This window comes from Neovison vison, chromosome 10, assembly GCF_020171115.1.
Source record: "Neovison vison isolate M4711 chromosome 10, ASM_NN_V1, whole genome shotgun sequence".
In the NCBI taxonomy this organism is placed as follows: Eukaryota; Metazoa; Chordata; class Mammalia; order Carnivora; family Mustelidae; genus Neogale; species Neogale vison.
The window spans coordinates 36,222,115-36,247,246 of record NC_058100.1 but is presented as its reverse complement, the minus strand read 5'-3'; the positions used below and the strand labels follow the sequence as shown (position 1 = coordinate 36,247,246).

General features: G+C 41.4%; 1 protein-coding gene across 3 annotated transcripts in view; it reads left to right on the top strand.

The window, feature by feature from the left end:
• The window catches only part of POU2F1 (POU class 2 homeobox 1), a 175,134-nt gene that overhangs the window by 97,559 nt on the left and 52,443 nt on the right, over nucleotides 1-25,132 (top strand). For 2 of the 3 annotated variants that reach the window (XM_044266996.1, XM_044266995.1), the window contains exon 2: nucleotides 6,617-6,682. In XM_044266996.1, the coding sequence (XP_044122931.1) occupies nucleotides 6,617-6,682 (66 nt within the window). Of the gene's footprint in view, nucleotides 1-3,218; nucleotides 3,299-6,616; nucleotides 6,683-25,132 lie in introns of those variants that run through there. The other variant, XM_044266997.1, reaches the window with a different exon arrangement.

Sequence of the window (25,132 nt, the reverse complement as noted above, 5' to 3'; positions counted from 1 at the left end):
TTCTTTTGGGTCTAACTTTGCCATGGTTGGGGGAGTGCAGGGGAGGGATGGATGGTAGCCAGCCTCCTACAGTCCATCTGTAGAGGCCTAGACAGCCTTCTAGTATTTAAACCTGCCTTTTAGAATGCGCAGAATACCTACATCGAGGGTGGCGAATGGGAGTTTTCTTGTCCTTTCCATTGTAATGAAGTCTGCTGCATGGGTGAGGCTCCCCGTCACTGTGGACAGCTGCATCTCAACACTGGCTTCGCTTGCCCCTCTTCCTGTTCTTGGAGTGAGGACAACGAATGACTTGCAGCAGAGGGCACAGAGGTCCCTCTCTGGAAGCAGCGTCTGTCAGCGGGTGAGCTCTAGGCCCCCTGCTATGCAGAGGCCCTGTGCCACTCTCTTGGCTTGAGGGGGGGTGGTTAGCACACTGCCAAGGCCCCACCCCTGAAAGGGCCCCTTCCAGCAAACACTTCGTAGTTGGCAGTGATGGCCTGGCTGAGGCTTCAAGTCCCACTTAGCTGATTTATGAAAGACCAAATTGGTGTAAGAAAGGTAGCTCAGAAGAGCCACTGCGAACAGCATAAAAAGGAGGTGGTGAGTCGCAGAGATCGTCTATAGTAAGTACAGGCAGTAAGTATCAAGTTTTACGAAGACGAAAGTGGAGGGAAAGAAGCGTACATTGATGTCCCCTCCTCACCAGTCACAGTCACTGCTTCTGATATTTTCTCACCAGGTACAGCTTGTATAGTCCAAGACTTTCAAAACTCATTTGAATTTTGTATTTTGTTGTGTAATACAGTCTTTATTGTTTTACTACGAAGTGTTGGGAATTATTATTGAGTAAACTTGGTGCTCTTGAAGGTGGTAGCTTGCTTATCCTGTGTCGTGGTCTCTGTCCACTGGCACAGCTGCCTCATGCCTCGCCCCACGATCGGGTCTGAGAGGCACAGGCCCCTTGATCCTCACAGCAGCCTTGTGGAAAAGATCTCTCATTTTACAGATGAGAAAATTAGGGTTCAAAAAGGGAAGGAACTTAGTCTCCCAGGTACAGAGTGGCAGTGTTACCTTTCTCCCCTGTAAACTCTCCCCTCATAGGAATTTTGTGATTCTGCACAACGGAAGGACTAGCAGTACAAATAGAGTGCTTATCTAGAACTTGAGAGAGGGTTTTGGTTCTGTTCCTACCTAATTTATTGACTTGCAAAGAAATCTTTTTGAAGTTCTGTTATAGAAGTCTTGTCTTCTGTGTCCACGTATGCATGTTGAGTTTAATTTCAACCTTGTTGTTGGGAAAACATACGTATTTTGGGGACACCTGGGTGGCTGAGTTGGTTGAGCATCTGCCTCTGGCTCAGGTTGTGATCCCGAGGTCCTGGGATCCAGTCCCACAGCAGGCTCTTTGATCAGAGGGGAGCCTGCTCCTGCTCTGCTTGCTGTTCCCCCTGCTGTGCCCTCTCTCTCCCTCTCCCTCTGACAAATAAATGAATAAAAATCTTTTTAAAAATACATATTTTTAATAATCAGACACATGGCATGCTTGAAGACTAGTTCTAAATAAAAAGTTGTTAACGGGGTAATACCCTGGAGAACTCCCCTCAATTCTAGTGCACTCTTCTGTGTATCTGTACATACTGGACTTTTAAACACAAAATCTTTGTCACTAGTTATTAGTGTCCTCACTGCACTGAAAACAAGCTGTGTTAATCTGCTGCCCTTTTTAAGCATCCCATGTCTGCTACTTCCGTAAGTGTACCACTGGGCTGCAATGTGTAATAATAGGCAAGAGCTCAGGTTTTGATATCAGCAAAATCTGATTTTAAATCTGACTCCAAATTATTAGTGTCACATTGGGTAAAGTGCTTTAGTCACTCTGCCTCAGTTTCCTCTTTAAAAAAAAAAAAAAAACACAAAGAAGTCAGTTATACCTACTTCATGGGATTTTTATAAGTCTTTTCCTGAGTTGTTTATGGTGATTACAGTGGAATGTCCTGTCATAATGCCTAAAAAGTTTTGGACTGATGTTTTACCTTGTAAATTTACTTTAAATTGAATAGATATATTCTCTGGTAAAGAGTACAAATATATATATTTCCTATACATGAGGTGAAATTTACTTGAAAAGACTAAGTCCGTAATTTGTATGACCCATTTTTTTTTTTTTTTGGTGATTGATATTGTAAATAATGAAACGTCTTCTTCTTTCGATTGATTTCGATGGGGGAAGGGTGCTGCATGATGTGTGGCATTCGGCTAATCTGGTCTGTTAATTTAGTAGTCTGAAAAGATTTATAGATGATGAGGTTCCATACTCTTGAAAATAATTTTACAGCTCTTGCACTACTTATGGGTTTATATTGTTGCCTTGTTTTAAAGTAGGACTTTCCCCAGACAGTGCACGTTAATATTTGGAAAATTCCCTATCAGTAGGCTAGCACCATCTTGACAGCCCTATGTTCTGCTTCTACCTTGCTAATTGTTTCCTTGGGATTATTTGGATTGTGTAGAAAGCTTTTTGCAAATCCTCTTATTACTGAAGTCATTGTTGCCAGCAGGAATAAGATTAAAGGTGCTTAAGTCTGTAGAGTTGTTTCTAATTTGTACGTGTCATTTCAGTGCCATTTTAACAGAACTCTGTCTCCTGTCTCTCCCTTCTCCCCCGGTACTATCTCAAGTTAGGTCCGAGGAGCCAGGCCATTGGAAGAAATCTCATTTTATCCTCCTAATTATTATGCTGGCACTCAGGAGATAATTTTTCCCTTCATGCACTGCCAATTAATATGCAAATGGGCTGATAAATATTTATGCAATGATTTAAATTATGCAGGGAGTGCTTTCAGTGTGTTCTGTAAATGAATTGTTCGTGGACTTCAAAGTGCTGGCTGCTGTGCTAACGAGGAGAGATTTGCATAAGGCCCTAATCACACGCATACTGATTAAGCTTCATTATGGAAACTGCCAGCTGCAATCTTTGTTTCTATTTTATTACAAAAAGGGGAACTTTTCATGCTTCAGTTGCCTTGACAATGTCAGTCCTAGCTGGTAGGAGAGACTAAAACTCCTCTGAGCAACTGAAGTTTCCTTATTCAGTTGAAGATTGCTATGGTGTAACTGAAGTTGTATTTTGCCTCGCCCCCTAATCCACTTTCCACCTCCCACCCTTGTTCTCTTAAGAACATAGTGTAGATTTGTTAGAAATAGTAGTACCTTCTTCCCCCCACCCCAAACTGCTACCTGTTTCTTCCTTGCTCTGGACTGTCTGAACCTCTAGAAGACCTCACAGCAATGCTGGACTGCAGTGACTATGTTCTAGGTGGGTACAGCACAGTTCTTTCTTATAAGCTTTAGTATGGAAATGGCGTGTGTGGGGTTGACTATGCATAAATGCTTAATCGCATATGCAACCAGCTCGGGGAGGGAGGGGAGAGGTGGACTGAGCAGAGAAGTAGGAAAGCATTTGCAAGGCAGGAGCATACTTGAATTTGCAGTAGGTCCCTCCCTACCACCAGCTCTTCTGGTTCAGAGGACATTTCAGTACATAGTGTAGATTTGGAATTCACCTTAAACAGAGTACCTTTTTGCTTTTTGGAAATAGCTATTGGGAGCGTTTCATGTAGTCCTAAAAACACTCTAAATCTGAAACAATATTATAAAGTGTACCTTAAAAACGTGTATGTATTAATAAAAATGTTTTGCATACCTAATGTCAATGTCATATAAAAACCAAAAGTGGACAGTGAAAAATAAGGCGGAGCCCCAGTGCAGAATGGCTCCCATGAATACTGACGCAGAGGCCACGGCAGTGGTTCCTGCCACAGGACTGTTCGTTGATCAGTTTCCAGCTCTGAGAAACTATCAACTTTTCAAATTTTGGCCGATATTAGCCTAAATTTTTATTTTTAAAAAAATCAACTTCTGTTCTTCAGAAAACAATTTTAAGTGCTGGAAAGCCTGTATTTAGAGTTCTCTCGGTAGAACAACAAACCTGTTAGGAGAGGGGCTGTGACGCTTGATTATATAAACTGTCTTTGGTAACTGAGATTTAAAATAGATTGAGACGCACTGTGACTCCTGGTGGCTCTGTTTTGTGTTGAGATTTGTCTGTATGCAAAATTCTTGAAACCTCCTTACCTTACTCTGGTCACCTGGGGAGTCAGATGGTATAGACTCCCAGGACGGAGGGACTTTAGGTTGAAAACCTTTGCAAGTGATTTTTTTTTTCCTGTAAGTCATTTTTTGTGCTTGAAAATTTGAGGCTTAACCCCCCCACCCCCATCTCCTTCACAGTTGCTAAGGATAAAATTAAATGATAGTTCTGAAAATGTTTACATTGTTAGGCAGAAGGAATGACCTAAACTCAAGACAGTAGTAATATTTGTGTAGCACAATAAAAACCACAATCAAAACAACAAACTGATACCAAGATTTCCATCCGAGAACAGTTTGTAGACTGTATGTTAGACTCATACACAGCTCAGTGTGCCCAGAGAGAAAAAAAGAACAAACAAACTTCAGATATAAAAGAGAACTTACTTGTATTTACTCTTTTACATCTACTATGTTGGGAACTCAGGAAAGAAAAGAAAAATACCTTTGAAATATTTTTAGCATTATATTTTAGAATTGGAAATTGTATCTCCACTATTTGTAACAAACAGTAACTGTCATTTTAACAGTTTTCACGTTGTTGTACAGTTAGTCAGAATTTTGTTTTATTTACATGTGTATGTATGTGTGTGTGTGAAGTAATTTTGTTCAATGTCTCTAAAGCTCGACAATTCAATAGAAAATGCTTAGAAGAGTCACACAGTACCTGTGACATAATTTTTAATTTAGATGTGTGGAAATAAGGGTATGAGTTTCACAAGCACAGGCTCATGACTTGTTAAGAATTATTCCTACTTCTTTGTATAAAAGATATGTTGCCCTTTTTATGAATATTAACTGGTTCATACTTCTCCCACTTTCTTTTACTATTCTAAAGGAAGCATTGAGCAGAACGTATGTTTAATGGTATATTAACATTTGTTCTGATCTTTGTGGACTTCGTAAGATTTTGGTTAAGTCATTCAGAAAGCTGGTTTTCACTAAGTTGTACACCTGTTCCTTTCAAACCTTAGTACGCTTTCAGTGACATTTAAATTTTTCTGTGCAGTAGATGCAAGGAAGTTATAGAACTACTCTCCTTTATGACCACAGAAAAAACGAATTTGAATCCTTCGAACATCTGAAGAACAAACTAAAGATATGATAAAACTGCTTAAGACTGTAAGACAAGCATCTGTTTCAAAACCTGTGTTAGAAACGCTGTCACACAGCGTCCAGGTTGGAAATGAAATTTATGAGGAGGACTCTTGATTCCCTCTCATCACTTGCGCATTTGGATAAAGCAACTATGGACAGGGTGGTTGGGACTTCTGATGATGGTTTTGGTTTCCTAGTTAAACATTAAAGCAGATGACAAAATGTACCCTTGAGTGAAAAAATCAAATATATGTGGTTTACTTATTCTAAACTAATAATTATAGTTAAATGGTTCTTAACTTAGTAGGGGAAAGCGGGGAACTTGGTTGATAGTAAACTTGATTACAAATATGCTAAGTTTGGGTTTATAGTAGAAATACAGTAAGGTATGTATTAAATGTATATTTAGGTTTTACCCTGTTAAAGAGGTGGAAGAAAAACAGACTTTTCTTGTCCCTTGTATATCTCCTGGGATACTTTATATTGCTTGATGAAAATTTTTTACTATGAAAACCTTCATTAAAGAGATAACCCTCAAGGAGATAAACCCAGGTCAGGAGGTTCATATGGAATATCACATAGTGTTTTTAGGTGGGTGTGGTTGTGGTTCAGTTTTGAAATTATTAGAATATCTGTCATGCCTTATGGTGCACCTTCTTGGACTGGCTTACGGTTGGGTTATGAATTTGACATATTCTCACTTTGACGCATAGTTTGGGTAGGGACTAGTAAGGAGATTTTTTTCTTAGACATGCTTTCTTTTTATTCTGTTAGGTTGAGTTACAGTACAGTCTTTTAGGAAGAGTACTGGTGAATTGTTTTGGTTGTAACTAACAAATGCGGAGGCTTATGAGAAAAAGAAGCTTTCTTTGAGAGTAACATGTTTTACTCTGTAAGGTGCTTGGCCCTAGTTTGTTTCCTTGAGGTATTTTATGCTTCATATTTTATTTATTACATTTACATGTTAGACTCTATTGTAATTTTTTTCCGGTTAGATTTCAGTTATCTTTGTTAGGAGAAAGTTAAAATCCTTTGGAAAGAGAGTTTATTTGTGGATCACTTCAGGGTTAAAGGAATCCTGAATTTCGTTCAGATAAAACTTTTATTACAATTTCCAATGTTTTAGTGTTGACACTATCTGTTTTTGAACATTAATTAATGTAACATTAGTTAATATTCTTTGATGTTTTTGAACATTAATTAATGTAACATAAGTTACACAAAACATCAAAAATCATGTTGTGATGTAACACTAGTTGCATTTGATGTTTTTGAACATTAATGTAACATTAGTCAATATTCTTAAACCTTTCCTTTGCCACAATTTTGCCTTCCTAACCACATCCCCAATTTTTAAAAAACCTCATTCACCTCTCGTTCATTGCAGACTCAAGAATGAACAATCCGTCAGAAACCAGTAAACCGTCTGTGGAGAGTGGAGACGGCAGCACAGGTAAGAGATGATCCCCAGATCAGCTTTTTAACTAGATCGAACGGAGTTAAGAGAAGAACTTTCCATCTAACCGAGACTTCTGTTCGGCAAATGAAGAGCAGTTGGAGTGTTGAGTTGTCCAATGTAATTTAGTGCTTGCAGGAACTGGTATTGTATTTGCTTAAGATTATTTAGTTTTGGTTATTTCCCCCCAAAATACAAATGCAGTGGTCCAAAGGGGCACATGCACCCCAATGTTTATAGCAGCAATGTCCACAGTAGCCAAACTACAGAAAGAGCCTGGGTGAACATCAAGAGATGAATGGATAAAGATGAGTGTGAGTGTGTGTGTGTGTGTGTGTGTGTGAGAGAGAGAGAGAGAGAGAGAGAGATGGAATACTACGCAGCCATCAAAAGAAACAAAATCTTGCCATTTGCAGCGACACGGATGGAACTAGAGGGTATCATGCTGCGCGAAGTAAGTCAATCAGAGAAAGACAGTTATCATATGATCTCACTGCAATGAGGAATTTGAGAAACAAGACAGAGGATCAGAGCGATGGGGAGGGAAAATGAAGCAAGACAAAACCAGGGAGGGAGACAAACCACAAGAGACTCAATCTCAGGAAACAAACTGCGGGTTGCTAGGGGTGGTGGATAGGGATGGGGTGGCTGGGTGAGGGACGTAGGGGAGAGTCTGTGCCATGGTGAGTGCTGTGGAGTGTGTAAGACGGAGGGTTCACAGACCTGCACCCCTGAAGCAAATAATACATGGTATGTTAATTTAAAAAACAAGAGATTATTTAGTTTCTCCTGCAGATTGCTTCATCTCTTTGCTGCCGTTTTTCAGAGAAACTCTGAAGCAGTTGAATGAAGAGTCCTTTTTTTTTTTTTTTTAAGATTTTATTTATTTATTTGACAGAGAGAAATCACAAGTAGATGGAGAGGCAGGCAGAGAGAGGGAAGCAGACTCCCCGCTGAGCAGAGAGCCCGATGTGGGACTCGATCCCAGGACCCTGAGATCATGACCTGAGCCGAAGGCAGCGGCTTAACCCACTGAGCCACCCAGGCGCCCCTGAGTGAAGAGTCCTTTAAGGTCAAATAGTTCTGGGTGTGAATTAGGGATTTGTTACTAGCTTTGGACTTAAGGCAATTTCCCCAATCTTTTGAGACTTTATTCACCTATAAAATGGAGATAATATATTTCATAGGTCATTGTGAGTATTAAAGGAAACGGTTAAGCACAGTGCTAATAGCTACACGGTAACCATTCAGGAAAACGTTGCCCTTGTTACTGGTGTTAATCAAAATAGTAAATATTATCCACCCCCCATTCAGTATAAATTGAAGTTATGATGATGTCGATAGATAGTTAAAAACACACACCTATTTCTAATCTGTTCTTTCATCTGATAATTTTTAAAAATTTATACTTGATTTAACTCTTTATCAGGAGAAAATTAATATCATGTAAATGAGAAAACTGAGGCCCCATGAGAGAAAGGCAAATCCGTGAAGGGTAGAACGTCTCGACAAGCCCTACTGTTCATTCATTGCATCGCTCCGAGGACACCCCGCCGGGCCGGCCCGGTTTCTGGGGAGGAGGCACGAGTTTCGGTACTCGGCTGTGTGAGTGGGAGTCAGGGGCAGGGGTACACAGACAGGAACAACTTCTGAAGTAAACTAGGTTTTTCACTTGCAGAGGGGGTTGCCTCTTTGACCCATCATTTTTTTTTTTTTAAGATTTTATTTATTTATTTGACAGAGATCACAAGTAGGCAGAGAGGCAGGCAGAGAGAGAAGGAAGCAGGCTCCCCGCTGAGCAGAGAGCCCGATGTGGGGCTCCATCCCAGGCCCCTGAGATCATGACCCGAGCTGAAAGGCCGAGGCTTTAACCCACTGAGCCACCCAGGTGCCCTTGACCCATCATTTTAAAACTGCCCGACTGTGGGAGGTCGTACGCCTGGGAGTCACCCCTGGAAGCAGCCTTTGTTTTCACCTCTGTCGGCCACGACGTCTTGTGATTTGAAGCAGATGAGTCGAACCAGTATAGTGGTTCCCGCCTCCATATCTTTCCATTCGAAATTGTTCTCCACATGGAGGTACTTCTTAAGCTTTTAATCCTGAAAGTGAACCTGTCTCTTGATGGGAGTTGAGCCATGGAACATCCCGCTGCACTGAGCGGGGCGCCCAGAGCGCGCCACGGCCAGCCGGGGAGGCCGCCGCGGGACCTGCCGCCGCGGGGAGAAGGGCAGCGTTCCCTTCTGTCTGGGCTGTCGGCTGCAGTCTCATTTTTGCTACTTCTCTGTCCTCTGTTCGGGCGCTGTCTTGCGTCATTTTGTAGCACGGATCCATCTGCCAGTGTTCTGGCCAACGAGCTTAGGTGTGGAACTTGTTTGCAGAGGAAAGCAGGGTGGTTGATCCCGCAGGAGGTTGGGGGGTGTACAGGGCACTTGCGCCCAAGGAGCCACTTCAGAGGACAGGCGTGCATTCCTCAGGGAAGACAGACTAATGGTTGGGCCAGCACTGAAAATGTGGCTACCCTAGAGTCCTTGAGAAACCCCTACGAGTAATAGACGTTTCATAGCTACCGTTTGTTGAGCACCTACATTTATTTAATAATCCCCCGAAGACATGTTTTAAAAAATCTTAAGTGCTGTTCCCATTACCTGATTTCAAGTTGAGTTCTTAATGACAGCCCTGTAAATTAGGTATTATTATTTCAAGGAGTAGGAAGTCAAGGCACAAAACCAGCCAGGAAATAAAGGCAAAATGAGGATTTACACCTTGCATATGGTTTCTTCCATGAATTGCAATAAAATAAAACAAAATTTAAGCTGTGCTTGATTTCAGGTAAAACCGTTTTCAGAACCATGTATAAGAGAAGTTCTAGATGGAGCACTTGCTAAAGCAGTCTTGGGAATTTCTTGACTTGTTTTAATATGCAGTGTGTGATAGACTCAGAACTGGGCAATATCAATATAGATTTTTACTTTTTAATGTCTCTAAAACTCAGCATTTGTTGCTTTTGTAAAATTACAAATCACTTCCATGTTACAGACCTTTACATGCACTTGAAGGTAACTAGAACCTTGAATGTCAATTTCTGAAACGTTAAGAGCCTCTCACTCTGTTCTTAGCATCTCCCACTGATGTCAATTCATTAGTTTAGGAATATAAAAATAACTTGGAGTTCCAGTTTGCCTATTAAATTACAATGTTCAGTATATCAGATATAGATAGATTGCTCAGACAATTACATGCCTACAAATTGATTTTTATTTAAAAATAAAACAGACCTGGGGCACCTGGGTGGCTCAGTGGGTTAAGCCTCTGCTTTCGGCTCTGGTCATGATCCCAGGGTCCTGGGATCGAGCCCCGGGTTGGGCTCTCTGCTCAGCAGGGAGCCTGTTTCCCCCTCTCTCTCTGCCTGCCTCTCTGCCTACTTGTGGTCTCTCTCTCTCTGTGTCAAATAAATAAAATCTTTAAAAAAATAAAAAAATAAAAAAAATAAAACAGACCTATAGATTGTTTAATTGTAAAGGATGTATGGAGTCTTCCTTTCTGCTACTTGAAAGAAAAGTAAAGTTCTCAGTAGAAAGAATGCTTAGTGTTGTAAGAAAACGCAAGTCTTACCTTTTCTTGGATTTGGAATATTTTTGTGTAGATTACTAAAATTTTAAATATTTCTAGAAAAAATAACTTTGGTTTGTGACATTTTCTAGGGAGTAATACTGTAGAATTATTTAAGATCGTGTTTGAGATGTTTCTTCTTTGCCTTTCTCCTGCCAGAGCGATCTGTGTTAAGTTGAGCAGGTAAATCTGATGGTGCGCTTTTGTCAAACAGCCCTGATGTGTTCCCAGAAAATCTGTAGTTTAGGTTTATCGGTGTATTGACTCATCAAGTGCCTGTTACATGTAGGTATTGTGTGTGGTGTTTATTAGAAGGTGCAAGTGCAAATAGAGGAGGCTCCCTTTCAAGAGTTAGCAGTCCGGTAAGAAAACAGATACACAGAGAAGAGATTCTGGGTAGATTATTGTAATGCAAGAGGAGGTATAGAAAAATATCAGAGTGGTATTTCTTTGAGGAACTTTGAGTATTTTTTTCCTTGACATGTAATTGACATTCAACATTATATTAGTTTCAGGTTGACAACATAATGGCTGAATATTTGTATACCTTGTAGAATGACCACTAAGTCTGTTTCTTCCTGTCACTGTGAAGTTACGTAATATGCAATAATACAGTATTATTGAATACAGTCATCGTGCTCTGATTACATCCCTGACTTACTATTCTGTGACCGGAAATTTGTACCTCATGACTTCTTTTCCCTTTTTGGCCAACCCTCAGTCACCCTTCCCTTCTGGCAGCCACCAGTCTGTTCTCTGCATTTATGAATTTTGTTTTGTTTGTGTTACTTTTTAGATGCCACGTGTCCTGAGATCTGTGGTATTTGTCATTCTCTGAGTTCCTTCACTCAGCATAATACCTCCAGGGTCCATCCATGTCATCCTGAATGGCAAGACTCCCCTCTTGGTTATGGCCGAGTGGTATTCCGTTGTGTGCATAGACAGCATCTTCTTTATCCAGGCACTCACGGATGGACACTAGGGTTGTTTCCATATCTTAGCTATTGCAAATAATGCTGCAGTGAACACGGACATGTGTGTATCTTTCCTAATTTGTGTTTTTGTTTTGTTTTGTTTTTTGGATCAATATGCAGAAGGGGAATTGCTGGTATTTCTATTTTTAGTTTTTTCAGGCTCCTCCATACTGTTTTCCATTGTGGCTGAACCACTTTACATTCCACTGACAGTTACTAAGGTTCCCTTTTCTGCCCATTTTCACCAGTACTTGTTACTTCTTGTCTTTTTTTTTTTTTTTTTAAAGATTTTATTTATTTATTTGACAGAGAGAGATCACAAGCAGGCAGAGAGAGAGGAGGAAGCAGGCTCCCTGCTGAGCAGAGAGCCCGATGCGGGCCTCGATCCCAGGATCCTGAGATCATGACCTGAGCCGAAGGCAGCGGCTTAACCCACTGAGCCACCCAGGCGCCCTCTTCTTGTCTTTTTGATAGTCGCCATTCTAACGGATGTGAGATGATATCTCACTGTGGTTTTCATTTGCATTTCCCTGATGATTAATGATGTTCAGTATCTTTTCATGTGCCTGTTGGCCATCTGTACGTCTTCTTTGGGAAAATTGCCCATTTTTTTACCAGATTGGTTTTTTCGTTTTTGAGTTGTGTGAGTTCTTTCTATATTTTGTCATAAATTGACTGTATGTGCATGGGTTTATTTCTGGACTCTGTACTATTCCATTGATCTGTGTGTCTGTTTTTATACCAATACCATATTGTTTAAATTATTATATCTTTGGGGACGCCTGGGTGGCGCAGTTGGTTGGACGACTGCCTCCGGCTCAGGGCGTGATCCTGGAGTCCCGGGATCGAGTCCCACATCAGGCTCCCAGCTCCATGGGGAGTCTGCTTCGCTCTCTGACCTTCTCCTCGCTCATTCTCTCTCTCACTGTCTCTCTCTCTCAAATAAATAATATAAAAAAAAAATCTTTAAATTATTATATCTTTGTAATATAGTTTATTACAGGCAGAATGATGACTCTAGCTATATCCTTTAAGAACCAATTGATTGGTTTATTTTAAAGGAAGAGTGAGCAAGTGGGGTCGGGGGGAGATGGAGAAACCCGAAGCCGACTTCTCACTGAGTGCAGAGCCTAATGCAGACCATCTAGATAAGAGAATAGTAATGATAGTTCTTACAGTTTTTTGGACAAGGATGCTGCCAAGGATATTGCCTGTGGGGGAAGCAGTAACTCCATTTCTTCTTCCTCCCAGCCCTTGGTAACATCTGCTCTATGTTCTGTCTCTAGGAACTGGCCTCTTCTAGATATTGTATATAAGGGGAATCACACAATATTTTTTCTTTTGTGTCTGACTTACTTCATTTAGCATATTTTCAGGGTTCATCCACGTTACAGCATGTATAACTGGATAATATTTCATTGTGTGCATGTATTATATATACACCCCATTTTGTTTATCCTTTCATCCATTGATGGACAGCTGGGTTGTTTTCACCTTTTAGCTACAATGGCTGTGAACACTGGTGCACAAGTCTTAGAGTGACTGTTTTCAGTTCTTTTGGCTAAGTAACTAGTAGTGAAATTGCTGGGTAAATCAACACAAATTTATTATCTCTATGGTTTGGAAGTTGAAACTTCTAAAATGAGAGTGTTGTAAGGCTTGCATTCCTTCAGGAGCCTCGATGGAGAATCCATTTCCTTCCCTTTTCTAGCTTCCATAGGCCACCTACATTCTTTGGTTTATGGCCTCTTCTTCTACCTTCAAAGCCAGAAGTGAGGTGTCTTCAGGGCAGTCATTCTGTGTCCCATCTTCTTTGACTCTTCTTGCATCCCTCTTCCTCTTATAGGCACCATTGTGATTACCCTGGGTCCACCCAGCTACCCAGGCATACAATCTCCCTATCTCAAGACTCTTAAGGTAGTCAGATCTGCAGACTCCTTTTGTTGTATAAAGTAACTATTCATAGCTTCTGGGGGTTGGCACGTAGACATCTTTGGCCATTGTTCTGGCTGCTACACTTCTTTATCCTGAATTAAATCTGATCCACTGTATTAGAGATAATATTTGGAAGAGTAAAAAAAAAGTTGTGTAAAGTTTTGTAAACATCAGTAAGAATAACCAAAGCAGGTTTTTTTGACCTTAAAGTCTTGCTCACTTTTAATCAAAGGGCAGACTTCTACTTCTGACAGATGGTCACCTCCCCTGTGCTTGGGCTCATCCACTGACACGGAATCATAGTTTCTTTTTTTTTTTTTTTTTTAAGATTTTATTTTTATTTATTTGACAGAGAGAGCACAAGCAGGCAGAGAGGCAGGCAGAGAGAGAGGAGGAAGCAGGCTCCCTGCTGAGCAGAGAGCCTGATGCGGGGCTCGATCCCAGGACCCTGAGATCATGACCTGAGCCGAAGGCAGCGGCTTAACCACTGAGCCACCCAGGCGCCCCGGAATCATAGTTTCTGATACATCTTCTTCTGTTGTTGTACGGCTCTGTTATCTATATTCTTTTTGAATTCTGTCCTTAGGAGTAACACAGATTGAAATGATTTTCCCTAACTTTTAAAAAAATGAAAGCTCTTTTGGAAGTCATTGCCATATTTTAAGTCTTCAACATGTACTTGATATTTATTTTCAAATGCTAATTTGTTATGTTATAATTTATTATAGAATAATAATTTATACTATAGTAATAGTGGCTGTCATTAAGTATTTGCCAGGTGTGTAAACCACTTTGTGTGGATTGTCTCAGTTAATCCTTGTAACAACCATATGAGGCACTGTTTTTCTCTTTTTATGGATCAGGAAATTGAGGCCCAGAGATGTTTGGTCACTTTTCAAAAGTCCCACATACCTGTAAAAGTGAGCAGAGCTGTTCTCTTGTCCTTTGAGCTATATTGTTCCTTATGTCTTGTTTTCCATGTGCAAGATACTGTACTAAGTATGATCACTAAAGTTCAATCAAATATTGATTTTGTTCTCAGTAAACTTATCTTACAGAGAAAATATCTTGAAAATGTAGTAGCAGATTCATAAGAAGTATGCAGAGGTTTATGAGATTTCGGCATGGGGCAGGTTGTTTCTGGCTGGGAGGGTGAGGGAAGGCTTTGTGAAGGTGGAGCTACCGCTGGACCTAGAGGGCTGGGCCGGATTTCCGTGTGCCCGTGGGGAACACGGTGTGTTTGCTCGGCCTGAAGAAGCAGTTAAGCCAAGATGGGAGAACGAGACCCATCCTAAAGTTCTCTGATCCCTTCCGAGTCTTCCCTAGAGCCCTGTGATTTCTAGATCCTTTGTCATCACAGGTCAGATGACCCGGCTCTTCAGACTTCAGTACAACCGTGACTGTCACCATCAGCTGATTGTTATTTTTGAAAATTTACCATTGGCTTATTGTAATTATTTTTTATAATTAAGGTAAAAATGATGTTAGATTTAAATTTTTTAAATATAAAGTGTTATTTTTTTCTGGCAATATTTAATTGTTTTGAAATAATGAAACCTGTTTCAAAGCAACAGACTAACTTGCTGATTCATTGAGTCTGGGGGTCAATTAACTCTAAGTCTTTTTTCTTTTTACCTGAATTACGATAGTGCTAAAGCTCCTCCCCATTCTGTTCTTACTCAGTTTCTTCATTCAGATGATTTTTTTTCCCTAGGAGGATGTCAAGATCTTTTCACAGCTGAAAAGACCAAATAAATGTATTAATGCGACCCAACATATGTCTGTGATTGCATTCCAAAAATATTTTATCAGAAGTTTCTAGAAACCAGGGATATTTGTTCTGTGAAATTTATTAGTGCTGTGGCTGATTTTACAAATTATATTAGTAAGAGAGCTTGCGCAGACCTTATTATCTCCAAGATAAAGAGGAAGGATCCTGAAGGGCCAGCGCACCAGTGAATACACCTGCTATTCATCGTAGTAATTGAAGAATCTTGAAGTCTTGAACCAGCCAGCACTAGTTTTGGAACACATTTCCAGATAAAATACAGTGTTTTCAGAGAAGAATCAGATATTCACTAAGGAACAGGCCTCACATAAAGTTCTCATCAAAACAGTAGAGCAGTTGCAAATTTCAGACTTGGAAGAGCTGTTTTCCCTTTGAACTTTTGTTTATCCAACAGCCATTTCTGATATTCTTACTGCTGTTATCATTATCATTTTAAACTTCTTACGTGTTTCACTGTGTAGACTACGTTCTCTACTGGCCAGAGTGCTCTTATATAAACCTGAGGGTGGAAATACTAGTACTGATTTTTCTTGGAGTTACTGGAGTTTTAAATAGTGAGTAGTTCTCTGGGTGGGTGACACTGGCCGGAGCACTTCTGGAGAGCCTCGGGAGCACAGTGGTGGGTGTTCTGTGTAGTCTAGAAGCAAAAACCACAAGCCTGTAGGAAAGGGGGATCTCCCTCTGGTGTTCGGTTTGGTAGGTATCAGTTACAAGATACCGCTTCTAAGAGCTTCTGACCACTGCATATCAGAGAAGCTTGTCCTGGCCCTCCCCGCTTGGTGCATGTGGGGAGGAGGATGGTGGTGATGATGATGATGATTTTAGGTGTGCGAGGCAGGGAGCTATTGTTACTGAACCTGTGAGAGTACTAAGTGGCATTGGAATTAAGATTAAGTTTTTAATGAATGAAGGAGTGAGTGATCCTTTTGCCAGGAGTAACCCAATAGCAAATACAGAATTTTTAAAGTAGTATCTGTTTCATTTTACTCATTACCATTAAGAATTTGGAACATTAATAAAAGGATTTATTGCTAAAAGGCCATTTTAAGTACAGATTGTGACCTTTCTATAATTTTGTCCTTTTTCCCTTAGAGGGCAGTTTTGTTTCCGGCCCTGTTAATTGTGTGTGTGTGTGTGTGTGTGTGTGTGTGTGTGTGTAAAAATTTTCTAGATATGTTATACGTTACATTTCACTTGGAACAAAAAACTAGACTCCTTACTCTTTCAGTGAGACCCATGACGTGGTGCTCTGGCTTAGAGCAGCAGCCGCGGACACCGGGGGTCAGATTGAATGCGCATTCGTGGGAAGGAGAGAGCAGATTGCGGAGGGAGCAGACAGACAAGAGGAGCGCGATCTGGCAGACGGGCTGCGTTTCGGTCGGTCGGGCCGTGGCTGGAGCGCCAGGCTCGAGCTGGGACTGACGGCCCGCGCTGCAGGGGGCTCGCCCGTGCCGGATCCAGTAGGTTCTGAAGCTGCGGCGCCGAGCCGCACGTGGTCCCTGCGGGTGAGACAGCAGCGTTCGGGGGACGGAACCCGGCTGCCCGTGCGGGAGGGGACGTCCGAGCGGGGAGGTGGCCCTGGGACGGGAGTGGAATGAGCCAGGACAGGAGCCGCGGACGGACCTCCCCACGGCTCTGAGGGGTCGGCGGAGGAAGCGGGGCCGCCACGGAGCCCGCCCCGCTCGGGACCTGGGCCGCGGCGTCGTGCGGCGTCGGCGTGAGAACGAGGTTCGGTCCCCGCCGTCCCCGCCGTCGGCGCTCAGTGGCCACGCGTGCGGGAGCCGCCGTGCTGGGCCGCGCATACACTGACCTTTCCGGCGCCACGGAAGCTGCCCCTGGACGGTGCCTCGTTGACTCCGGAGCCACCACGGGGACGAGCCGCGAAGCTGGCAGCGTCCATGGGCCTAGCGGGCAGGGCAGCCGGGGCCCGCGGCGAGGTCAGGACCCTGGAAGCTTAGCTGTGACCTCGATCTGTGACAGTTCGGGATTACGAGGGGGCTTTTAAATGGTTTTAGTTTCGTGGCAGAGAAAGAAATTTCTGCAGACAGAGAATTGAGCGATTGGGGAAGGGGATGATGAACGTCCGCGGCCGTGCACCGCGGTGGCCTCAAGCTCAGGCCCTGGAGCCAAACCCCCGGGTTCAGGTCCCTGGTTCCTTCCCTTCCAGTCGTTACTTTGGGCATATTCCTCCTGTGCCACAATTTTCTTAGCTGTAAAGTGGGAGATAAATAATAACAAATCCTTGTTTAAGGGTGATGCGCACGTTGAAAGCCAGTAGACGTGCGACTCGGGAAGTGCTCAGCAGTGGACAGTGCTCACTTCTAATATGACGGTGATGGCGGTGATTCTGTATGACATACAGGGAAGGAAAGAGCAGGAGAGGGAGTCCAGTATGTTTGTGTGTGAAGGAGAGAAGCCAGGAGGAGGTGGTACGAAAAGGATGGCTGCTTCAGGAATCAGAGTTCCCAAGGAGGAGGGAAGTGTGGTGTTTCTGAGCGCTGGTGGATGAAGTAGCTTGGAACAGAATAAGGTCCCCTCCCCCCACCCCCCATTTAAGGTAAGGAAATGGGAGAGTGAAGGAGTTAGAGATACATACAGTTAACGACTATAGAGAAGTTTGTAGGTAGAAGGGAAGGTAAGAAAGCCCTCTAGATAGGACTAGGAAAGGAGGCAATTAGGGATGTCCTGGTGATATTGGGAAAATGAAACCAGGGAACAAACTGCAATGAAGTCTGGGAGTACATAGTTCATCCAGATAAATAAACAATATAAAAAGGATTGATAGCAAAGGGTCATAATTCAAGCTGGGAGCTTGCCATCAGATAAAACCAGAGGCTCCAGAGTTTCACTGCAGCTTTTCAGGCACTTTGTGTTTGAAAAGAAGTCAGGAAACTACCACCATTTAGCAAACTCACATCTCAAAGGTTGAAGTTGATTGAGTAAGGAATACTTGACTAGGTTAGGAGGCAGGAGAAAGACGGAGCAGAGTAAATGTTCGGTAAATTTTTCTGTCAACAAACTGTTGGCATGGTATTACAACTTGAGAGCAAGGACTTTATTTCTGGTTTTCTTGGTCCTTGAAGCATTCCCTGTAGGTGACATGCTTAAGTTACTTGAAAAAGACATGGTCTGAATAACTGGTAGGTCATAAGCCATTCATTTCTCTTCAGTTGCGCATAAAGGTGTGTTTCAGTAATACCTTTCATCCAGATAGACGTTTAACAATTTGACAGATGGGGCGCCTGGGTGGCTCAGTGGGTTAAGCCCCTGCCTTTGGCTCAGGTCATGATCCCGGGGTCCTGGGATTGAGCCCCGCATCGGGCTCTCTGCTCAGCGGGGAGCCTGCTTCCTCCTCTCTCTCTGCCTGCCTCTCTGCTTTCTTGTGATCTCTGTCTGTCAAATAAATAAAGAAAATCTTTAAAAAAAAAAAAACAAAAAACAAAACCACAGTTGGACAGACTAACCATTCATGGAACTCTTGTCCTGCATCACTAATGTGTAGTCATCTCCAAGGTAATATATATAAGCAATTTTTAAAAATACACCATTATTTAGGAAGCGAAGACTAGACAGTATGATAGCAGGGGACATTTTTAGTCGATACCTAATAGTCACCTATCCTGTAGATGGTCTGTAGCATAATTTCTGATTATGCTTCTTGCTTTTGTGGTGACGTAGAACTTTTCTAAGCTTTAAGTGGTTTTCTTTCTGGATTTCCGTTATCCCAAATTCTTCCCATTTTATGATGACTCATAAGGAAGAAACCACCTACACACACCCACACACACAGACACATGAACATAAGCTAACTTTTCCTTGAAGATCTTTTAGCTGTGATTATGTTAGTTATGTCCCATAGTTACATGACTTTCTGTAAACTTGGTTTAGAATTTGTGCTTGCTTGTTACGGCAGTGCAGTAACAGGCGCAGACCTTGTTATTCCTTGTAGGGCATCTGAAGTTTAAGCTCTTGGCAAATTTCACTTTGACTGCCTTAAATTTACTGACAGGCAGATTCCACCAGCGGTGGCCTGGCATTACTTGGTTTAAGGCGTAGTGTAAGTAGCCAGTCGGGCCGCGAGGCAGGCAAAACCCATAGGGCAGTCAGATTTGTCCTGCGCTGCAGATTTCTTTTTGTTTTTGTTTTATTGAGGTGAAATGTGTATAGCATAAAATGAGCCATTTAAGGTGAACAATTCAGTGCCATTTAGTATAGTCACAGTTTGTGTAGCCACCACCTCTGTCTGGTTCTGAAATGTTCCCATCACCCCAAAAGGAAACCTTTACTCATTAAGCAGTTGCCCTCCATTTTCCTCTCCTCCTCAGCTCCTGTGCCTCTAGAGGTACCCGTTCGGGGTGTTTCATATAAATGGAATCATAGGCTGTGTGACCTTTTTGTGTCCAGCTTCCTTCGCCCAGCAGAACGTTTTCGAGGTTCATCCATGTTGTGGTATGTCTAATCTTCATTCCTTTTAACGGCTGAGTGATATTCCACTGTGTGTGCATACACTGTATGTACGATTTGGTTATCCAGTCATCTGTTGATGGACACTTGGATTGTATCTGCTCTCTGGCTCTTGTGATAGTGCTGCTGTGCTCATTCGTGTCCAAGGATTTCTTGGAGTGCCTGTTTTCACTTTGGGATGTATGCCTAGCAGTGGAATGGATGGGTCATATGCTGATTCTATGTTTAACGTTTTAAAAAACCATCAGACTCTTTTCCACAGTAGCTGAAGCATATTGCATTTCCACAGCCAATGTACAAGGATTCCAGTTTCTGCCAACACTTCTTATTTCCCTTTTTTTCCTGTTAATAGGTATCCTAATGGGTTGAATAAGCTACTTTTATTTATTTATTTTTAATGTACTTTTAAAGTAGCAGCTCTGTGCTCTTTTTTCCAGTAGTGTCTTTGTGTATCTCCCTCTGCGTTATGGTCAGACTGTCTTGGAGAATGAGATGAGCAGTGGCTAGTAATCAGCTCGTATTTACATCTGAACCAATAATTTTCGCTTTTCATACCGTGGTGGGTCAGGCCTCACTATGTAATCCTAAACCACCTTTATATCCTAATCTCCCTTTCTTAACCGTGCTAGAACTCGCAAAGCACTTTGTACCTTTCTTTGAGCAAATACCATATTCTGCCTTGTTTTGTTTGAGGACGGTGAATGTACTTGATTCTGTTTGTGTACTACTTTCTGCCATCTTTTTTAGGTAACTTCTTTAAAGTGCTTGTCTTTTACATTATAATTATTTGTGTTCTTGTCTGTCACGCATAGCTAGCTGTGAGCAACTTTTGGTGTGGGAGTATGACTTGTTTACCTTTGTAAACCGAGGACCTAATAGAATGTCTAAAATTGTTCATTTGGATTCCTGGATGTTAAACTTATACTACAATGTCCTCTACTTTTGGTAGAGAAATTGGCATTTTCCTTCTTCAAATAGCCAGTTCTTGTTAATTCCATCTCATCCTCTTAAGATTCAATCAAAATGTTGCCTCCAAGAAGTTTTCCCTGGAATCACCTTTTCCCTTCTTCCTTACGGGCCCCTTGCTGGGTCCCAGTCCCCGTGTGTGAGTATCCGCTGCTGTTGCCCCTGCCATGCTGTGTGTACCTTTTACGGAACTAGAACCACAGTGGTTACTCTGCACCTCCACCAGACTCCCTATTCCTTTTTCTTTTATTTTTTTATTAGCACTTATTTTTATCTAATGTTCAGTATTTTTTCATTTGTATTGTCTCTTTCCCCACACTAAAATGTAAGCTCTATGAGGACATGGTTTCTGTCTCTCTTCTTTCTTGTTCTGTCTCTTGCATCTAGAACAGCGTCTGCCACATAGATATTTGGTGAGTTTTTCTTTAATGAGTGAGTTAACGGGCCTGAGAGCTACTTAAGAACAGGACTGTGTCGTTTTCTTCTTTACATACCTCAGCACTTGGCACAGTAACTTGAATATAGCATTTATTCTTCCAGGAGGCTCTCTCCTCTGCACAATATATTCTTGGTTCTCTTTTGTTGTTGTTTATACCTAAATAATTATATAAAAGCAGAAAGTGTGCCTGAGCGGAAAGAATAGTCTCTGTGCACGTGGGAGATGATTCAGTCCTAAGTTTCACGTATACAGCCATAACAGTAGGTTTCTCAGAAGGTAGTTCCTATAAAGGTAAAACCGTTCATTTGAAAGGAGAGATTTCTTTTCAGTTGTAAAGATGGACAAAGCTATTGGTTAAGAAGTTAATCATTTAGAAAATAGCCAGATAATCTCTGTATCAGTATTCCAAAGTAGTCACTATCGGAATAGATTAAAAACAGTAAAGGGAGCGTAGAGTTCTAGGCGGATCAGATTTGTAAGGGGAGACCACGTGTGCTGCAGATGAGAGTAAGTTCCCAGTTTAATTAGCCAGAGATACCAACTGTTACTGGAAGCAAAGAAGCCTCAGCACAGGTGCAGTGTATTTAACGTGGCTTCTCCCTTGTCCCCAACATCCTTAATTGGGTGGGGGTGAGCAGCTGCCTGTGACACTCTCCTTCCAAGTAGGGTCTTATCAGATCCGAGAAGAAAAAAGGGTACCTTGCCCTTATATATATTCAATGTTTAGGTCTCCACTCAGAGTTAATAATTTTTGATCCTCCTTTGAAATCCAGGAATATTTACAAGTATTTTCAGGGATTCCAGAAATCTCACATCTCTATAACCAACGTCTTTACTCTGATTTAATTCTCTTTGGTGATGTGAGTGATTCTGAATGCTGGTCTGAGCACCACTGTAACATATGCATTTCCATGCATTTAGCAAAGAATCTGAGGCTACTGACATTAGAAAAAAGAGATTTTTTTTTTCTTTTTAAAATATGGCTTTCTTTCGACATTGCTGTATCCTAAAGAGACTACGAAAATACATTACTGTAAGTTTTAAATTCTGGCCTTAACATGTTGATCTGTTGAAAAACACTAACGTTATCTCTTCAGTAAGGATTAAGTGTCCTTACTTAAGAAAAACTAGGCCATAGAGGCGTTAAGATTTGGGCAAGGTTGGCACATCTGGTGGCTCGGTTGGTTGAGCTTCCATTCTTGATTTCAGCTCAGGTCATGATCTCAGGGTCGTGAGATTGAGCCCTGTGTTGGGGTCCGAGCTGGGCTTGAACCCTCTTAGGATTCTCTCTCTCCCGCTCCCTCCGCCCCCTCTCCCCTCCAAAAAAAGATTTGGGAAAGATTTTTCTAGTTAAGTTGGCCCTTAAAGGGGGTAGACTCCAGCTGCATGTTGAACACTGCCTGGGACTTTGAGACATAGAGAAGATGGCGGAGGCCATCTGCAGACCCTCCCGTGACGATATCACCTTGGGTTTCTGTCTGTCCTTCCTTCCCCCATTCTTCTCCTCCTATCTCTGTCCTTCCCTCCCTAGTATGTTATGTTTCCTGCCCCATTTATACTGTAACATGAGCGTTCGGAAGTATAGATTTCCATTCTCAGTTATGGACAAAAACAATAGGAACAGTGAAAATGAGCAAACTGTTCCCCCTTGTCCAGAACTTTTCTACTTTCTTTCTCTCTTGCTGTTTTTGTTTTCTGAAAATGGCTACCTTTTGATTACCGAGAAAATTGTACTGATTTGAGCCGGCCACCTCCCTCTGCTTTATATTTTTTTCTTTCATCCATCTTCTCCTTTTCATTTGCCTTTAAGAAATATCCTTTTTCATTATTATGATCCTCCATTTTTCAATCTTAATTATGTGTCTTCTCATTGCTTTCAAGAGTCTGTCCCATCTTTTCACCCCATTTGGTTCTAAATCATCATCAGTGTATCCCTTCCCATAGAATCTTTCCTCAAAATACTGAGGTATGTATGGCTTGATCAACCCCCAGACCCCACCCCACCCGCAGCCTATACGCCTCTCACTCCCGCCACTGCCGGACCTACTAAAGCAAGGCGCGCCCTCACGCTTGGCTTCATGACCGCATGCGTTTTCCTTTGCTCCTTGCCACTTGGATGTGTCCTTGAAATTTTACTGCAATTATTTGGTCATTGTGGATGGTTTACTGTTTTAATGTAAATGTAATAATCTTAGAAACCTGTATGTAAACATGTATGTATCGTTTAAGTACTCCTGTGTCTACCACTCTATGAAACAAAACGTTACCTTGTCCCAGGAGGCCGCTGTAGGGTCCACCCTGGTCATCGTCGCTTCTTCTGCCACAGAGGTAACAGTCATCCTAAATTCAGTGTTAATGGTCACGTTGCTTTTCTTTTCAAATTTTTTCATCCGTATATTTACTGTCATACTCAAATCATACTTAGATTCATCTGTTGCTGTTAATTGAATCATACTATATTGAATCATACTATATTCTGACCAGTTTCTTTTGTTCAACATTATATTTTTGAGATTCATCCAAGTTAGTGCATATGTTTATAATTCACTTTCACTGGATATAATATTCCATTATATGAAGATATTACAAGTTTTCTATCCATTCTATTGTTGACAGACATTTGGGTTATTTTTAGGCTTTTGTTCTACAGACATTATTGATATAAAGTAATTTCGTACTTATCTCTTATGCATGGTGCATGAAAGTCTCCAGAGGGTACGACCTGAGCTTATTCCAGTGCAATTCCAGGACTGCCGGCCACTTTTCCAGAGCATTTGTACTGGTTCATATTGCTACCAACAGCAGATAAGAATTTCACAGTCTGGCCACAACTTGGTATTAACCAACTTTGTAATTTTAGCCAATTTAGTGGCTATAAAATGGTATTGTATTGGGATTTTAATTTCAATTCCCTAGTTTCCAAGGAGGCTGAACCTTTTCTAGTGTTTGTGCACAATTTATGTTTCTTCTGTGAAATTCCTGTTCATTTGGGCTTTTTTCTGTTGGTTTGAGGTTTTTTTTATTGATTCATAGGCATTCTCTGTGTGTTCTGAATACTAATCCTTTGTTGTTGTGTATGTATTACAGATATTTTCTCTTTTACATTCTCTTTTTATAGCACTTTGATGAACACAGCTTTTAATTTTGAAGTAAACTTAAATCTTTTCATTTTTGGGGTCTTGGTAAAGAAATCCTTTTCCCAAGTTTGTAATGATGTATTCTTAGTTTGTCTTCTGAAAATGTAATAATTGTGTACTTTACATTTAGGCTTTTAATCCTTCTGAAACTTTCGTTCCTTCCTCCTTCCCTCCCTCCCTTTTTTCCTCTCTTTCTTTTGTACGGTATGTATTGATCTAATTTCATTTTTTTCCCAAATGGATACCCAGTTATCCTTTTATCGAAAACTCCAACCTTTCCTCACTGATGTACCGTATTACCTATCGCATTGCAAGTGTCTAAAGATACGTGTGGCTTCCAGACTCTAATCTGATCTGTTTGTCACTACTACAAATACTACACCGTTCTGATTATTGTTGGTCTATTATAGCTCATAATATCTTAATAGTATGGGTCCCTCAACTTGCTTTTTTAATTTTTTTTAAGATTTTATTTATTGTTTGTCAGAGAGAGAGAGAGCATGCACATGGACAAGCAGGCAGAGGTGGAGAGAGAAGCAGGCTCCCTGCTGAGCAAGGAGCCTGATGCGGGACTCGATCCCAGGACCCTGGGATCATGACCTGAGCAAAAGGCGGTGGCTTAACCGACGGAGCCACCCAGACATCCCAACTTGCTTTTTTTAAAAAAAAGGCATTTTCACCCTTTGCCCTTCTGGATCAATTTTAGAATTCTAGTGCCTCTAGCGTGTGATTGTTCATCTTGGGATCATGAGTTCAAGCCCCATGTTGGGTAAGAGATTATTGGAGGGAAAAAAAAACTTTAAATAATTTTAGAATCAAGCTCTCAATTACACACACACACACACCAACACTGAAAAGAAAGGAAGGAAAAAGAGAAAATAACTTGTTGAGATTTTGATATGAAATTGCTTTGAATCCAAAGATCAGTTTGTAAAGAATTGATTGATATCTTTATAATGTTGAGTCTTCCAGTAAATGAGCATTTATTTATGTCTTCTTACAATTTTAAATAAGATTTTATAGTTTTCCACTGATTAGGACTTGCTATAGTTTCATAGATTTAGTCCCAGGATTTTATATTTTCGAAGTGTTAAAAAGAATATTGTTCAAAAATGTTTTCATTTGGTGTATAAA